General features: G+C 39.1%; 1 protein-coding gene across 2 annotated transcripts in view; it reads left to right on the top strand.

Moving 5' to 3' along the window:
* Nucleotides 1-14931, top strand: part of CGNL1 (cingulin like 1) — a 193571-nt gene extending 178640 nt beyond the window's left edge. For both annotated transcript variants that reach the window (XM_001377830.4, XM_056809509.1), the window contains exons 15-19: nucleotides 5580-5663; nucleotides 6403-6527; nucleotides 6946-7054; nucleotides 8861-9024; nucleotides 11502-14931. In XM_001377830.4, the coding sequence (XP_001377867.2) occupies nucleotides 5580-5663; nucleotides 6403-6527; nucleotides 6946-7054; nucleotides 8861-9024; nucleotides 11502-11664 (645 nt within the window). In that variant the 3' untranslated portion in view covers nucleotides 11665-14931. The remainder of the gene's footprint in view (nucleotides 1-5579; nucleotides 5664-6402; nucleotides 6528-6945; nucleotides 7055-8860; nucleotides 9025-11501) is intronic.
* The last annotated feature ends 1337 nt before the right edge of the window (nucleotides 14932-16268 follow it).

Raw genomic sequence — 16268 nt, 5'->3', positions numbered from 1 at the left:
AAATGAAACCTGGATGAATCTGATACTGTTATTTCTCATCATAATGCATGGTGTTTAGCATACTTTAAATCCAGCTGTGATAACTGTTGCCTTAAGCTGCAGTTGTTTTATTCTTTTTAATTTAACTAGGTTGTTTTTAGCTCAAAATTTTCATTGCTTTAAAGGGGGGAGGAGTGAGGTAAATAGCACAAAGGACTAAGCATTAGGGTAGAAGCAATCTGAGCAGTTCCAGTCAGATTCTCTTGTTGAGACAATGGGAAAACAGTGGGCCAAAAGATGAGGCAGACACAGAATCAGTTTAGTACCAGAACAGCCCAGGAGAGTCACAGGCAGCATTTTGGAGCAAGTCCAGATCATTCGACCCATCTCAAGTTATTGGTTGGTCAGTTCTGGGAACGCCCAAGTTATTCAGGATGTATAGCCCTCTGCTATGTACCATCTGTCAGAATTTACCATCACAGGATAAGGTTCATTTCCTGGTGTTGTCCAGGACAGGCACCCCAGAATATCATAGGAGAGAAGATTCTGTGCTAGGCAAGACCAATTGAGATGTCTTTCTGTTTTGCTAGTTATTGCTTCATTACAAAGGATGTTCTGATACCTCCCAGTTTTGGTACCATGGTAGTTTTTTGCATCTCCAGTCCTGAGACCCTAGCTCTGAGGTATTTTCTTCTTTGAATAATCCATTTAGAGTACTCATTGCCCACTAATTTATGATAGTCTTCATGGACAATAAGACTAGAAGTGATCTAATAATTCCTTTCTCAGGCATACAGTAGCCTTGTCTGTTTAAACAGTTTTTTGTTGGCTAGCCCCCTTCTGACTTTAATATTTAGTTCCATTCTTAGTCTAGATTCAGTGATTAGAATAGTTCCCTCATCACAATTATATTGCCCTATTGACCTTTTGCTATACCTAATGGCTCAGATGCCAGTCATTGGCTTTGTCTACTCCTGAACCACATAACACCACTGTGGAAAGACAAGGAACTTGCAAATCTGTGAATTTATCACTGAAATCATACCTTCTAATTTCAAGAGGATCTTTGTAATCACTCAGCAGTCCTTTTATTCTTCTCTTGCTGTTTTATGGAATCCTAGACCTGAAATATCTAGTTTTACAGACTTGATCTTAGACAAAAGGCCAAGAGGAAAATTCTCATTCCATTTTTTAAAAACCCTTTCCTTCTGTCTTAGAATCTTACTAAGTATCCATTCCAAAGCAGAAGAGATGGTTAAGTGACTTACCCAGGGTCACACAGCTAGGAAATGTCTAAGGACAGATTTGAATCTAGGACCTCTCATCATTAGACCTGGCTCTCCATCACTTGTGCCACCTAACTACCCCTCTTTTCTTTTTACAAATAAGGAAATAATGTTGTCCAGAGAGATTAAGGCAATTTTCTCTAGATTATACTGATTATGGGCTTAGGCTAGAACCCATGTCTCTTGGCTCTCAGACCAATGCTTTATCTATTGTACTGTACTGAGTTTTCTCTAGCTCTTCTCCCACAGTAGCTGGCGCAGAAGTTCCCAAGACTCCAGTCCTACCCTTGCTCCCTCTTAAACAAAATAAGCAAACATTTGTTCATTGACTGAATGCCTCACCTCTTTTGTTTTGTTTTAAACTAGAATCAGTTATCACAATTGCCCAGCTACCCTTGTATACTACCTCAGTATCTGAATACATTTCATTCCTTCTCATTCCTTTTCTTCTAATGCAGTTCCCATTTCATTGGTCCACCCCGTTGAGGTTCTCAACTGTGATCCAAGGCTAAAAGTTCTTTATGACATCTTAATCAGTAAATAACAGTGATATATTATAAGTATATTAAATTATCCTATGGAGTCACAACATATTTTAAGAGGGGGTTCAAGAAACAAAAAACAATGGAAACTACTACTCTGATGCTAACCCTTCTATGTGTGCCCTATATCTTGTCCCTTTCCTCCATCGTTAAAATGGAGATAACATTCACTACTTAATTCATAGGGTTATAAACCCTAAAGAAAGTGCAATATCAATATGTAATGTTATATACTACTACTCATTCTTTCTTTAATCCATCCACTATCATTTGCCTTACCTCCCTAGAGAAATAGAGCCCTTTTGAAAAGGCCAATGGTTACCTCTCTGTGTAACTCTCTGTAACTCTGTGTAACCGAAAGGTTTCTATTCTAACTTTACCTTCCTTTCCTTCATTCCACTACTGACTACTTTCTCCTTCTTCCAGTACTTGAACCTTTTTGACTCAATAGTTTCCTGACTCTCCTACTTTATTAAAGGACCTTTCTTTTTCTCCCGCTTTGAGAGTTTCACTGTCTCTCCTTCCCTAGCTGTAAGTGCCTATCAAGGCTGAGTTCTTGACCTCCTGTTCTTCTCTTTTACAATGTTTTTCTTTTGGAGAGCTTTTTTTTCCATTATTATAGTTTCAATTGTTACATTTATGCAAATATCTGTCAAATCCCCAGTTCTTACTTCTTACCCAAGTCCTAGTCTTACATCTAAAGCTGTCTTTTGGAGCTTTCTACTGATAAGGCCCTGCCCTCTCCTCAGCTCCACATATTGATAGTGAACTATCTGAAAAAGAATCTGGGGATTTTAGTGAACTGCAAGCTTAAGGTGATTCAACAACCAAAAAGCTATCGACATAACATATGACCATAACAATGGAATTGATCATCCTGTTATACTCTGCTCTGATTAGACCATATATAGAACTATCATGTCCAGTTCTGAGGCCTCTTTTTATAAGGACACAGACATACTCTAGCGTGTCTAGAGAAGGACAGCCTTAGTAGTGGTATGGGGTAGTGTAGACCAGGTCATACAAGCACCAGTTGGCTGAATCAGGAATATTTCCTTGCCTGAAGAAGAAATGACTTGGGGGAAAAAATAAGAATGCTCTCAGTAATTATTTGGAGGACTTTCATGTAGACAAGGAAATGGACTTTCTGCTTGCCTCCACAGAGCAGAACTTGGAGTAAAGGCATATTTAGGTTTGGCACAAAGGGGGAAAAACAAAACAAAACTAACATTAGAGCTCTCTAAGAGTTGAATTGGCCATCTAAGAAGGTAATGAGGGCACTGATGCTGGAGAGGGAGGAGAGAGTGGCCTTCAAGTAGAAGATGGTTGGTCATTTATAATGGAGATTGTTGTTTAGATATAGTTTAAAATAGGTGATCTCTGACATTCTGTGTAAACTCATTTTCTTTTCAACCTCTTTTCTCACCCCTTCCCCCAAATTTCCCTATTTCTGTCAGTGGCATCATCATAATCTCCATCTTTGATTTTGGAAGCCTTAGGCTTACTACCTGAATGACCTCGTACAATTTACTTTTCATTTCCGAGTCTCCATTTCCTCAGTTGTAAAATGAAGACACCTATGATCCTTTTTAGCTCTAAATAGTCTGATCTTTCCAACCTATCCTCCACAAAGGAAAAGTTTAATCTCCCTAATGTAATGAGGAAGGTCAGGGATTTGGAAATAAGAGAGCTGGGTTCCAGTTCTGCTTCTACCACTTCTCCATGCTGGAGAGGGTACTGAACTTCGAGTCAGGAAAACCAGATTCAGACCCCACCTCAAATATTTACTAGGTGTATAACCTGGGGTAAGTCACTAAGACTTCTTTGTGTCTGTCTATGAAGGGAGTTGGACTCAGGAGTCTCTTAATTCCCTTCCAGCTTGAAATCTGTGCTTCTTTGATCTTATGAACTATAATCATATCACTCCTCTGCTCAGTTATTTTATGAACTCTCCAATTCCAAATAAAGTTTAAACTCCTAAATTGGCATTCAGTATCTTTTTAGGCCTCAGCCTGCTCCATATTTCCTGTTTGTACTCTGTTTTTCAGCACCATTCCTCAGACATATATGTTTTCATACCCTTTTTTTTTCTTTGCTAGCCCTCTACTTCTGGGATCTCCACTCCCATCCCCATTCCTAATTTTTCCTTTTGAAATTCTTCATTCCTCAAAGGCTTCTTCATATCATCTTTCCTTTTGTGGTGAAGGCTTCTCTGAAATCATTCCACCCTGAAATGGTCCTTCCCTCCCCTTAACTCTTACAGCATTTTGTTCACATTTGGAGTATAGTTGTTTGGGTCTACTTTTTATCTTCCTACTAGAAAAGGCTGTTGGAATTGGGGACTGTGTTATAGTAATCTTTTTATTCCCCACAGGACTCTCTGAGCATATTAGATATTCAATAAGTATATGAAAATTAACTTAGTGAAAAGTTTGACTCCCTCTAAAAGAAGCCCCCTGGCTTCCAATTTTAAGACCAGAATAGAACAATTATGACCAAGAGGGCCATCCTCTGGGTGCTAACCTTTTCTGCCCAGCAGTTCTGATGACCTTCATCTTCTGGAATGCTGTCTCCCATCCAGAAGCTGCATCTGGAGCAGAGCCCTGCCGTGTGTTTGCATTCATTACTGGTGGAGTTTGTATTTATATAAGATGGATAGGAATCATTTGAGTGACCTTGTTTCTACATGTGATTAACGGGATGGATTTTTAGGCAATCAGAGAGAGAAAAGTGACCTCAGGCAGAGTTTTATGTGCTCTGTTTGCTGAACCTTTGCATTGTTAGCATTTTTTCACTGTTAAATAGGATTCTCTTACAGTGACTGGAATATTTCATTTTGACTTACTTCTTACGTTTGCAGTTTTACTGAGCTCATTTGCACTGTTTTTAGTTAGTAGCTGGAGAGAAAGCCCCCTGTGCTAACTGGTTCCTGATTTAGAAGACTATTAGTCAGAGGTAGGAGAGATAGTATGTTTTTGTTGTTTACTCATGTCTCAGGTACTCTCTGGCTTCTCTGCCAGACTATTCTCTGTGCTTTAAATGTCACCAACTAAATAGTCACCAACTAAATGGGAAACAATATGGCTCAAGGGAAAAATCTCTGGATTTAAAGTCAAGAGTTTGCCTCTTACAAACTGTGTGACCATTTATTCCTTTGGGCCTCAGTTCCTCATCTGCAATATGGGGGAGTTAGACTCAATGACTTCAGAAGAGGTCCCTTCCAGTTCTAAGCCTGTGACCGTGCTATGATGATGGAGCATCCAGACAACACAGTGGACATAGCACCTGGTCAGGAGTTAGGAAGACCTGAGTTCAAATATAACCTCAAAGAGAGCAATAGCAGACTCCAATAAACCATTTTTACTTGGACAGGTCTCAGTGGAGGCTTTTGTTCAGGGTCCAACTGACCCCTTGTTCTAGTTGCTGAGAATCCAGAAATTTGGCTTTTTCTCCCCCTTTGTTTTGTTTGCTGATTTCTGAGGCCATCTCTGTATTTCTTGTGCTTTTTCTTGTGGTTGAGACCTAGGAGAAAGCTTTATTTATCCTCCTAGAGTTCTTATCTGATGTAACCTCAGACCAGGTCTGCATCCTTACTGGAAAAAAAGGTCCAAGACTCATTTGGCTGTTAAAATGTCAGTTAGTGAACAGAATTTTGAGTTAAAGGCTGTAGGAACAAGCCCACTGACCTTTAGAGTATGGGTTTTAGTTAGGAAAACAAAAAGAAATTATTGAGATCAACATAATAAGTACTGGCTATTTCTTTCTATTATAGATTGAACAAATGAGGAGTGAATTGCTCCAAGAGAGAGCTGTAAGGCAAGATTTGGAATGTGACAAGATTTCCCTGGAGAGACAGGTACGGGTTCCAGCCAGATCATACAAAGGGATCTCTCTTCCTCATTGACTGATGCATTGCTGGTATCTATAAAGGTCATAAGCCTCCTTGAAATTTAGACTTGAAGCTCCACTGCTCTCTCTACTTATTGGCCTATGATATATTGAGATTCGTTCAATGTAATTACGTGTACAAGTATGAATTGCAAAGAATGATTGGTAGCATCACTGTCATTTTTTAACTTACTGAGTAAATTATTGTCCACTTAGATGCTTCACTATTAGTTTGACTGAGGTAAGGATTTGTTTTCTGTTAGTCTGAAAACCAAAGGGTAGCACATGTGTTGCTTTAACATTCAGATGGCATATTTGTAAATCTTAAGTCTTAGATAGGAAGCATGTCTGGGATTCCACTCTTAAAAGCAAATCCCTTATCCTCTTGCCTTACAGAACCCTTTGTTCAATTCTCACATTCTTGATCACCAAATGCCTCATTTGTCATATCTAAAAATATTTACTACACATCTAATTGTACCTAATATTCTGCTGAAAGAGAGCTTTGTACCTATGCTCTCATGATATGATCATGTCACTCCTCCATTCAGGAATCTTCATTGGCTCCCTGTTTCTTTCTAAATGAAATTTAGGTGCCTTAACCTGACTTCTAAGACTCTCAGCAGCCTACCTTATCTCTCATTAATTTTTTTCATGAATGTTATGCTCTAGACAAATTGGATTACATGTAATATTTCTGTTTCTAGAACAAGGATCTAAAGAGCCGGATGGTTCACCTAGAAGGTTCATATAGATCTAGTAAAGAAGGACTAGTGGTGCAGATGGAAGCCAGGATCTCAGAGCTAGAAGACCGGCTGGAGAATGAAGAGAGGTAAACGTGGTGGGGCTACTACCACACAGCAGCTTGTAGCAAACCCCATGCTTGAAATAATAGTAACATCTCACATTTGTATAATGCTTTAAGGTTTATATACATTCTCTCTTGAGTCTCACAACATCCTTGTGAGGTTAGAGGTATTATTAACCCCATTTTATTGCTAAGGAGACTTGAGGCTCACAGAAGTTGTCATCCAGCTTAGAACTAGAAGTGATCTTAGAGATCAGTGAGTCTAACCTAATCTTATTTGCTATGTTTGACTTCCTTGACTCTGTTCTGAACTGAGCCAGTTGGCTTACAGTGGCTGATCCATCCATTTTGCCTCATCTTAGGGCCAGACAATCTAGTGTGTTGAGTTAGCCAGTTTTTTGGAGTGATGTTGGCTCTCATTTTTCCTTCCCCAATTTTCCAGGGACAGAGCTAATCTTCAGCTGACCAATAGAAGACTGGAAAGGAAAGTAAAGGAGTTGGTGATGCAGGTAGATGATGAGCATCTCTCTCTAACTGACCAAAAAGACCAGGTAAGAGGAAGTTGATGCCTTTAGGATCTGATACTTCACTATGACCCTGATGTTCAGGATGAGAAATATTAGGTACAGAAAACCAGGTAGATTCTTAGGGCCCATTTTCCAGGCACATTTCATAGGAAAATAAAAACCTTTTGTTTTTCACCATTTTTCCCTCTAAGCAATGATATATATATATATATATATATATATATATATATATATATATATATATATATATATATATATATATATATATATATATATGAACTTCTCTCTAATGGTCTCCTTAAATCTTTAGTAAATAAGATATATTTGAAGTAATAGGGAGACAAATAAGGTTGACTATGAGTTGGTTCCTCTCAATAAATCCTCATTATTGAACTAGAATTGGAAGGAACCTCAGAGGCCATCCAGTCCAATCCTTTCATTTTACAGATGAGGAAACTGAGACCTAGGAAAGTTAAATGATACACAGGTAATAGAGGAAGAATTTGAATACTGGTCCTCTAATGCAAGTCAGTGTATTTTCTACTATATCAGACTTATGACAGAGAGGAAGCTGGCCTGTCCTGGAAATAGTTCTGAAGTCCTGAGAGGAAGGAGGGGGAGAAAAAGTGGACTGATGACATGACACATTATTCCTGGAGGCATTGTATCTCCTAGAAACCTGGACCAAAGCTCAGGCCACCTTCACAGAATTGCTGACTGGGCACTTTGTTTCCTTAAATGACAGCTGGAATGATGGAGCTCGCTCAGCATGATTGTACTATCCTCCCCCTCAAGGCTAATTAGGTAGAGGGAAGGCAGCTGGCCTGATACAGCTGAGACCAGTTCTCTCCATTTAACAGCAGGATCTAGAATATCTACCTAAACCTGGCTACAACTGACAGAGGGTGAGATGTGAAGGGAAAAGCAACCCAAATCAACCTTTCAACATGCCTTTAGTAAAGATCTTGACAGTCTAGTGGAGAAAATTGGGGGCTTGGTTTTTAAAAAGCCAACTTACTGTTACAAGGCTTTTACCCTCCCCCAAACTCAAAAGAACAGAAAAGGAAAAGGAGCTATATAAACAAAAATATTTGTAGAAGCTCTTTTTGTAGTGACACATACCTGGAAACTGAGAGGATGCTCATCAGTTGGGGAGTGGCTGACCAAAGTATGGTACATGAATGTAATGCCATTGTACTAGCAAAATGGCCAAAGGGATGGTTTCAGAGAATCCTGGAAAGATTTGTATGAACTGATACAAAGTGAAGTAAATAGAACCAGGAGAACAATTTAAAGTATAACAAGAACATTGTAGAGACAAATTAACTTTGAGACTCTTAAGAACTCTTCTCTGTTCAGTACAATGACCATCTACAATCACAAAGGATCCATGATAAAAAACATTCTGCTCCCTTTCTGATAGAAAGATAATGATAATGCATCTTGAAACACTTTTTGGACATAGTCTATATGGAAATTTTTCTTTTATTAACATATTTGTTAAGAATCCTACCCCCCCCCCCTTCCCCCCGCATTGGGAGGAAGATAGGAATGAGAGAAAATCAATTTTTGTTAATTTTTTAAAAATTAAAGTTTTAAAAAGACAAACCTGATTATCCTGGGTTGTCATTAACCCTTGAGAGTTTTGTCTCTTCCTTTCTCCTGATAATGGATACAGACTTTTCAAGCATTATTGAATCTTTACTTTTGTGAGAGGATATGGGAGAGTGGGGCTAGGGCCAGAAGTCTCTTTCCCCACCCAGTTTAGGTGAAGGGGTGCCACTTGGACTTATTGGTGTTCTCATTTACTCTCTTCCTTTCCCTCTCCAGCTGAGCTTACGTTTAAAAGCAATGAAGCGCCAGGTTGAAGAAGCAGAAGAAGAGATTGATAGGCTAGAAAGTTCAAAAAAGAAGCTTCAGAGAGAGTTGGAAGAACAGATGGATGTGAATGAGCAGCTCCAAGGGCAACTCAATAACATGAAGAAGAACTTAAGGTAGGAGCATTCATTGACTTGACCCATCATCTTTACAGCAATGTCACACATTGCCCTGTTTGATCCTCACAAATGCCCTCTGAGGTGCACAGAGTATTGTATTTGAATTATAGATGGAGGATGCTGTACCCAAAATTAACTCAGAGACTTGTTCAAGGTCACTCAATTAGGTAGTGGAAGAGCCAGGACTAGGATTCCTGTTTCTTAAGGCTCATCTAATGTTCCATCACACTCTGCTGCTTCTGCATAATCATGAGAAATTACATTTAGATAGTATTTTAAGGTTACAGAGTGCTTTACTTATGTTTTCTCATTTGATCCTCACAATAGTACAGTGAGGTAGGGCTATAAAACCCGGTTTTTGGAACAGAAACTGAGGTTGAGAGAGTTTAAGTGACTTGCCCACGGTTACATACCTAGTAAGTATGTGATGCAGTATTTGAATTTAGGTCTTAATCCAAGCCCACTACTCTTTCCATCTAGCCTCTGTAAGAACATGATGAAATTTATATAGAGATATCGCTTCCACATTGCAGCTTTCCTTATCACAGTTTTGATATATTGCAGATTGACATAAGAAATTAAATGGGAATTTGGGGGCAATTTTGCAGAAACTGAAGAGGACAAGAAAAGATTATGAGATGATACAGAAAAAGTTTAGACACTCAGAAATGTATAAAATACATGTATAGTATTGTATTATATCAATATATTTTATCTTTTAACACCATATATATAAACACTATTTTTTTAAAGTTAAAAAAAGTGAAAAGTTAAACTGTGCAAAAAGAACATGAAAACCAGCAGATGACACATAAAGGCTAGAAATGCAGAGATTTTTTAAAAATGTAGTAAACTAAAACATGTACACCCCATCAATTATAAAGGGAAAATTCATACTTCTGCTCAAGTATGAAAGAAGGGCCAAAAAATTTTCCATGTATTTTCCAGATTGTGGTGGCATTACACCTGTAACCCTACACAATGTGGAAGGGATACTTGTATTTATTTTTTATTCAGATTTATAATCATGACTTGGTTATCAAATCTAGAGCTGGATGGTTCTGGTAACCCAAGGCCAGTTCTACTATTTATAAAATAGTTTTACATTTTATAGATGAGGAAACTGAGGCTCTGAGGGGTTGTGATTTCTCTTGTCTTAGTGGGATTCAAAACTATACTTTTCTGCTTCAAGTCTTATGTTCTTTTTTATCATACTATGTTATTTCTACTTAGGATGCAAGGTTGGGGAAAAACAGGGTCATGGGAATTACTTTCTAAGGTCCAAACTTGTTGACTACCTCATGCTCTCTGGATAGGTGATAGTGACATAAATTTGTGTCAGTAATCTTTTCTTAGCTTGGGTACAGTCGTATAACAGGTGTTGAGGTGTTGTGCCCAGAAACTTATGATGGCATTTGTGACCTTAAGGGAATTTTTATAAGCAGCAGTTTTCTTGGAATAACGACCATCATATGAACTCCTAATAGACCCATTGGTGAGAAGTATGCTATGCTTTTCGGGTTCTACCTGGTCTTTTAAGGGAGGAAGGCAGAAGATCAGTTCCACAGGACTCAATAGAGATGCTAGAAATCTCATATGCTGGTGATGGTACTATTAGAATCTGGGTCTCTCAACCTAACCCTGGGGCCCCATTTAATAAACCAGATACCTCTCATCAGTTATTGTGTTGGAATCTGAGATTGAGAACCAATTAGCTGAATATTTACAGAATCATAGATCTAGAAAAGAGGCCACTTAGTCCAAAATACTTATTTTGTAATTAAGGAAATTGAGGCTCCAAGGGTTAACTTTACAAGATCACACAAGTAATAAGCATCATAGGCTTATCAGAACCCAGGACATCTGACACACGAGATAGTTCTTTTCCCACTACATACAGTGTTGGCGAAGATGTGGCATGTGTGTAGAGCCAGCACTCAGTGAGCTGCTCTGTTGTTCCCCCTCTTCCCAGTGCCCAAGGACATTTTTTGCATGTTCCACCACTCTGAATAGCCACCCAAAAAAAAGCACTTTCTCTCACAGCTCTCTCTGGTAATTCAGGGGCTCACAGACAGCTTGGATTTTGGGCATTCAAACTTGGGAAAGGTTCCCCAACACTGCACTATACCATTCTATACAGACTGTCTAAATATATATATATATTTAGCTAGGAGGTAGTACAGTGAATATAAGCCTGAACTTAGATGTGGAAGATTTTGAGTTCAGTCTCTTACTATCCATGTGACCCTGGGTAAGTAATTTAACCTCTCTCTGCCTCCGTTTCTTCATCTGTAAAATGGGTTTCATAATATTATGCACCTATCTCCCAGAGTGGTTATCTAGATCAGATGAGAAAATAATACATTTAAAATGTTTTGCAGACTTTAAAATGTTATAGAAATGTTAGTACTATTGTAATTATTATTTTGCCTTGCTCCCTACTGCACTATTAACCATGTTGCTTTTGTTTTCAGACACAAGAAGATGCCAAGTAAAGTGCTGGATGATCTTGATGATGATGATGATGATGACGACTTCAGTACTGATGGGGGTAGTCTATATGAAGCACCCATGGGATACCCGTTCTCAAAGGAGAATGACCCCACTAAATCTGCTTCTGCTTCCCATGGTGTTTGAACAGTAAATCCTCCTAGACCAGCCACCAAAGTGCAGCTGAACATAGCCAGATGCATAAAAGGGTCCATCTGGAGTGGGGATCTTTCCCCTTTATTTCACAATATGTGCCATTTCCTTAAGTATTACAATCCTCACTTTGGGTAGCCAAGCTGCAGAGCAGCTCTTGAATCCAAGGCAGGTATAGCCTGTGTTATAAAACCTTTAGAAACCCGATAGATAGGGCTTACCACTGGCTTCTTACCCTTTGAGCACTAGTTAGTCAAAAATCAAGATGGTTTAAAAACAACAGCATCAAGTGAAGCCAAGGTCAAGCATAATCATTTTCTGTCTATGACCAACACCATTTGATTGTGTTCGCCATCTAATCTGTTGATCCCAAATGACAGGATGTAGGGCATAGTTTCTATTTAAATAATGACATATCTTCTAGAATCTGATGATCCCAAATGCCAGGGTATAGGTATACATTATATTTAATAACTCTAAGTTGGGGAAATCTGATGTATAGGTTGTAAATATGTTAAAGTAGACCTCAGTAACTTCTCTTGTTCCATTTTGGAAAGCCATGAAAGTTTTGTAGGTCAGTTTCATATGTAAAGTATGCAAATCTAATTGAGTATTATGTCTTTAAAGAAGAAGCTACCAGATTTTAAGTATTAAGATTGATTAAATACCATTTTGAATATCATTTAAAAAGAGAGTGACTGGATCTTGAAGGAATTCAAATAATGATCATCATGTTCTTTGGAAAAGTCACTTTTTATAGAGGAGAGATAGTTAGAGGTCAGTGGTAGTTGTTTTTTCCCCTCTACCTGCAAACAAAATTATTTTATCTTTTATCTCTGGATTGACTTTTCCATTCCTTCATGTAAAAATGCACATTTTACATTTAGTGACAAGCTGGGATAGATATATCAACACCACCACTTTCAAACTTTTTGGGGTGGGGTGGGGGGACTTGGCTTCCAATTTTAGCTTTCTGACAGTCAGCAGTAGGTAAGAGCTGCTGGATACAGTACAAGCAAGGGTAGGCAACCTTGCCACTGATGAAAGCCCCCTCTATGCAAGCCTTCAGTTCTTGTTCTTCCGGGCTTCTGAATGGAATGATGCCAAGAGCTGGTGAAATGGTGAGAGGTCATGAATGAAACAAGAATTCAGGGTCTTAAAGACCCTGGAAAAAGGAAAGAGCTAGGAGGTTCATGGGAGTAAGGAGAGATGAGAAAGGATCAGCAAGTGTAACTGGGTATGGGGTGAGAAAAGTAGGGGAAACAGAAATCAGGGAGGAAAAGGGGGGCAGGGAAGAGTCAAGTCTTGAAGTTGGAAGAATGAGTAGGTATAACATGGACTGAGCAGGATCTAAGGCCTTGGTACGTTCTTCAAGGTACCCCATTGGAGAAAGGGAGTAGCTAGAAATAATAGTGCCTTGAAAAAAAGCAGGGGCTACTGAAGAACTCTTAATTTCTGAGAACTGTGCCTTTAGGTAGCATAGGGACAAGAAGGAACTTGGTCCTTCTCCCTTGACATCACTAAAGTCCTGAAAGTGGTGGTTAGAAAAAATCATGTGAAAAAGTGGTTAGATTGTTTGGTGGTAAAAGAAATAAAGGTGTGGCTGGTTGTTACCAATACCTTTCTTGAAAGTTGTCACAGATTATAGAGTATATTTAGTGCTTCCAATAGTCACTTCTCTTATGTCCAGAATGGGACTTTTTCTTGTAGTGTGCTGGTCATGACTGGTATATGGCATATATCTCCTGGCCCAATATAACAAAAAGGCTGTCAGGGAACCCCAAGGTAGACAAGGTAGTCCTCAGCCTAGGAAGAAAACATTAAGAGCCATAGGTGTGATTGAGGAGGTAGAGTTAATGGGACTTGGTCACTGCATGTTTTTTCCCAGGTTACCATGTGCCATATTGAAGGGTGGGAGTAGAATTTAGGTCATAGACAAGAGAGTTCATAGTACTTATCTTTAAGAGGAACAGAAAATCCCAATAGACTCGTCCTTTCTCCCTCCTTCCCCATGATCCCCCTGATCCTAAAGTTCTGGGGGACTCCAGGACTCCCAAGAAGAATGTTGCTTCCTGGAAGTCTGTAAGAAGTCTTGTTTTCTCCCATCTGTCTTAAGAATTCCAGTCAAAGGATGGGAGCCAGTGTTCACAGCCACACCCTGGCAGTTTTGGAGGCTCATTCCAACTTTCTTTCCCTTTTGTTGTGCTATGTAGAGACAGGACTAGAATTGCTTCTCGGGGGATTGGGGATCTTAGGAGCCCAGCTTCTCTGTGAGCCCTTGTAATCATGTGACAATTTGGACATACAAGTGCTATGACCATATTCTATGTACCAGTTGTCCGGATATAGTGTTCACCTTTTCCAATAGGGGTTTGCTGTGAGAGTACCAGAGTTCCTTAGCATGACCTTCACTACCCTGCTATTTTCATCTTTAATATTGCCATCCTGCCTGACTAGAACCGTCTCATCCCACTGGTAGCTAAATGACTGATGACTCAGATCTATTAACTCAGCAACTCTTTATGGGAAAGAAGTGTCTCAAGTCCAGCCAAGCAGGACTATTAAGAAAAGGGGGTAAGGGAGACAGCTCTGTCCATTGAAAATAAATGAAGTGACCAACCCTAGTTGTAAGATAAGAAGGCTTCGAAAGTATTTCATGATAACATTTCTTAAAATTCCTATTCTGTTAATAAGTTTAATTTCCAAATTATTTGCATTTGAATATAGTTGGTGATTAGCTCACATCCATGTACCAGTTTTGCCAGTAGTTAGGGGCTATCACATGGGCAAGTCACTAAATCACCTAGAGGAAGAATTAGGTGATCTATAAGGTCTACTCCAACTCCAGAATTCCATGATTCTTTTGTTCTCTTATAGATATAGATATACAAATGATTACTTTACCCACTTATCTCTTTAATGACTAACCAAAAGAACCTTCTCACTAATGTTTTAGTAGCTCTCTGAAAAACACATTCTTAATTTTTTTTAAAAAAGGAGACAATTGGACCAATGCACAATGCTGTGACGACAATCATCAGAAAATTGTTTTTGTGTGAGTGTGATTTATGATTATTTGCATTTGAGAACATCTTTTTACAATGCTAATAGATATGTGTTCAGCTCAGTTTTCTGCTTGGCCATAGTTTAGTTGCTGTTCTTTATCACCAGAAAGATATATTTTCATTGCAGCTACCTCTATGTATATGAAACTGTAAACACCAAGATCATTTTTCAATAAACAATGTCCATCAACTTCCATTATTTCTGGTTCTCCATTATTGCTCCAATTTTTCCCATGTCCTCAAAAGACTAGTCAAGCAGTGTAGTGAGCCAGCTAGAAGGCTGGGTATGAAATGACATTAGCAGACAGAGCTTAAGGAATAGCAGAGAATAGTCCAGGCAAGTACCCAGAGAGTGAGTATGCCTGGGACAAAGCAGGGGCCAAGAAGATGTGAAAATCAGATTATGGAGAATAACTGAGAGTAGCAGTCCTTGTTAATAGTTACTAATAGCTTTTTTAGGGGGCAACTAGGTAGCACAGAGGATAGAGCACCAGGTCTAGAGTTGTAAGGATGTGGGTTCAAATCTGGCCTCACACACTTCCTAGCTGTATGACCTTCAGCAAGTCATGTAACCTTGATTACTAGCCCTTTCTACTCTTACTAAGATGAAAAGTGGCCTCTAGCTCATGTAAAAAATTGTTGTGAAGAACAAATAAGATGATGAAATGATATATGTAAGGCATTTTATAAATCTTAAGGTGGCACAGAGGATAGAGCACCAGACCTGGAGTCAGGAGGTCCTGGGTTCAAATCTAGATTTCCCGAGCCCTTACCCTTTTGTCTTAGAGTTATCACTAAGAAAAAAAGGGTTTTAAAAAAAACTTTATGCTAGTGTCATACAGTGGAAAGAGGCTGGAGTCAAAGGACTTGAGTTCAAATCCTACCACTGATGCTGTGTCTTTTTGGCCTTTGAGAAATCACTTGAGCACTTCAATCTTCACTGTAATTCTTCAATGTAAAGTGGGGCAGCGGGGTTCCTAAATGGCCTCTGAGGTCCCTTCCAGCTCTAGGCTTATGTTAGCAGTGATGATGATGCTTTTCCAAGAAACCTAACCCATCCAACAAAGGAAGAAAGGGGAATGTGTCAAAATTAGGTAAAATGTTCTCATATAAACTTTTTTAAATTAGGTAAACAAAGGATCCATAACCTTATTCCATGTCTACAATACAAAACAGCAGATGTTTCCTGTTTCTATACTTACTGAATTCATCTGAAATCTCCTCAAAACTTCTGTCTCCCCATTCTTGGGTTTTTAAAACTTATCTGATGTGGCCATATTAGGGCTTCCTAAATAACCAATTCCCCTTCTCCAATTTCCTGGGCAGTCAGGATGGTGCCTTAGAGACAGCAACAGCTCAGACCTTCATAAACCCTTCTTCACCAATCAAAAACACCCAACTTAAAAGGTACATCCCCCAAAAGCCTGAATTCTAGAACATGCAGATTTAAAGGGAAGGAAGAAAGAAGGTCCAGGACCCCTCCCCCACCCACAGTGCTAATCCTCCAGCGGTGGCTGGAATCTCTGGGTGGGA

Source organism: Monodelphis domestica, chromosome 1 (assembly GCF_027887165.1).
Source record: "Monodelphis domestica isolate mMonDom1 chromosome 1, mMonDom1.pri, whole genome shotgun sequence".
NCBI lineage: Eukaryota > Metazoa > Chordata > Mammalia > Didelphimorphia > Didelphidae > Monodelphis > Monodelphis domestica.
Note: the sequence above shows the minus strand (reverse complement) of the source record. Positions and strands in the feature narration are given on the sequence as shown.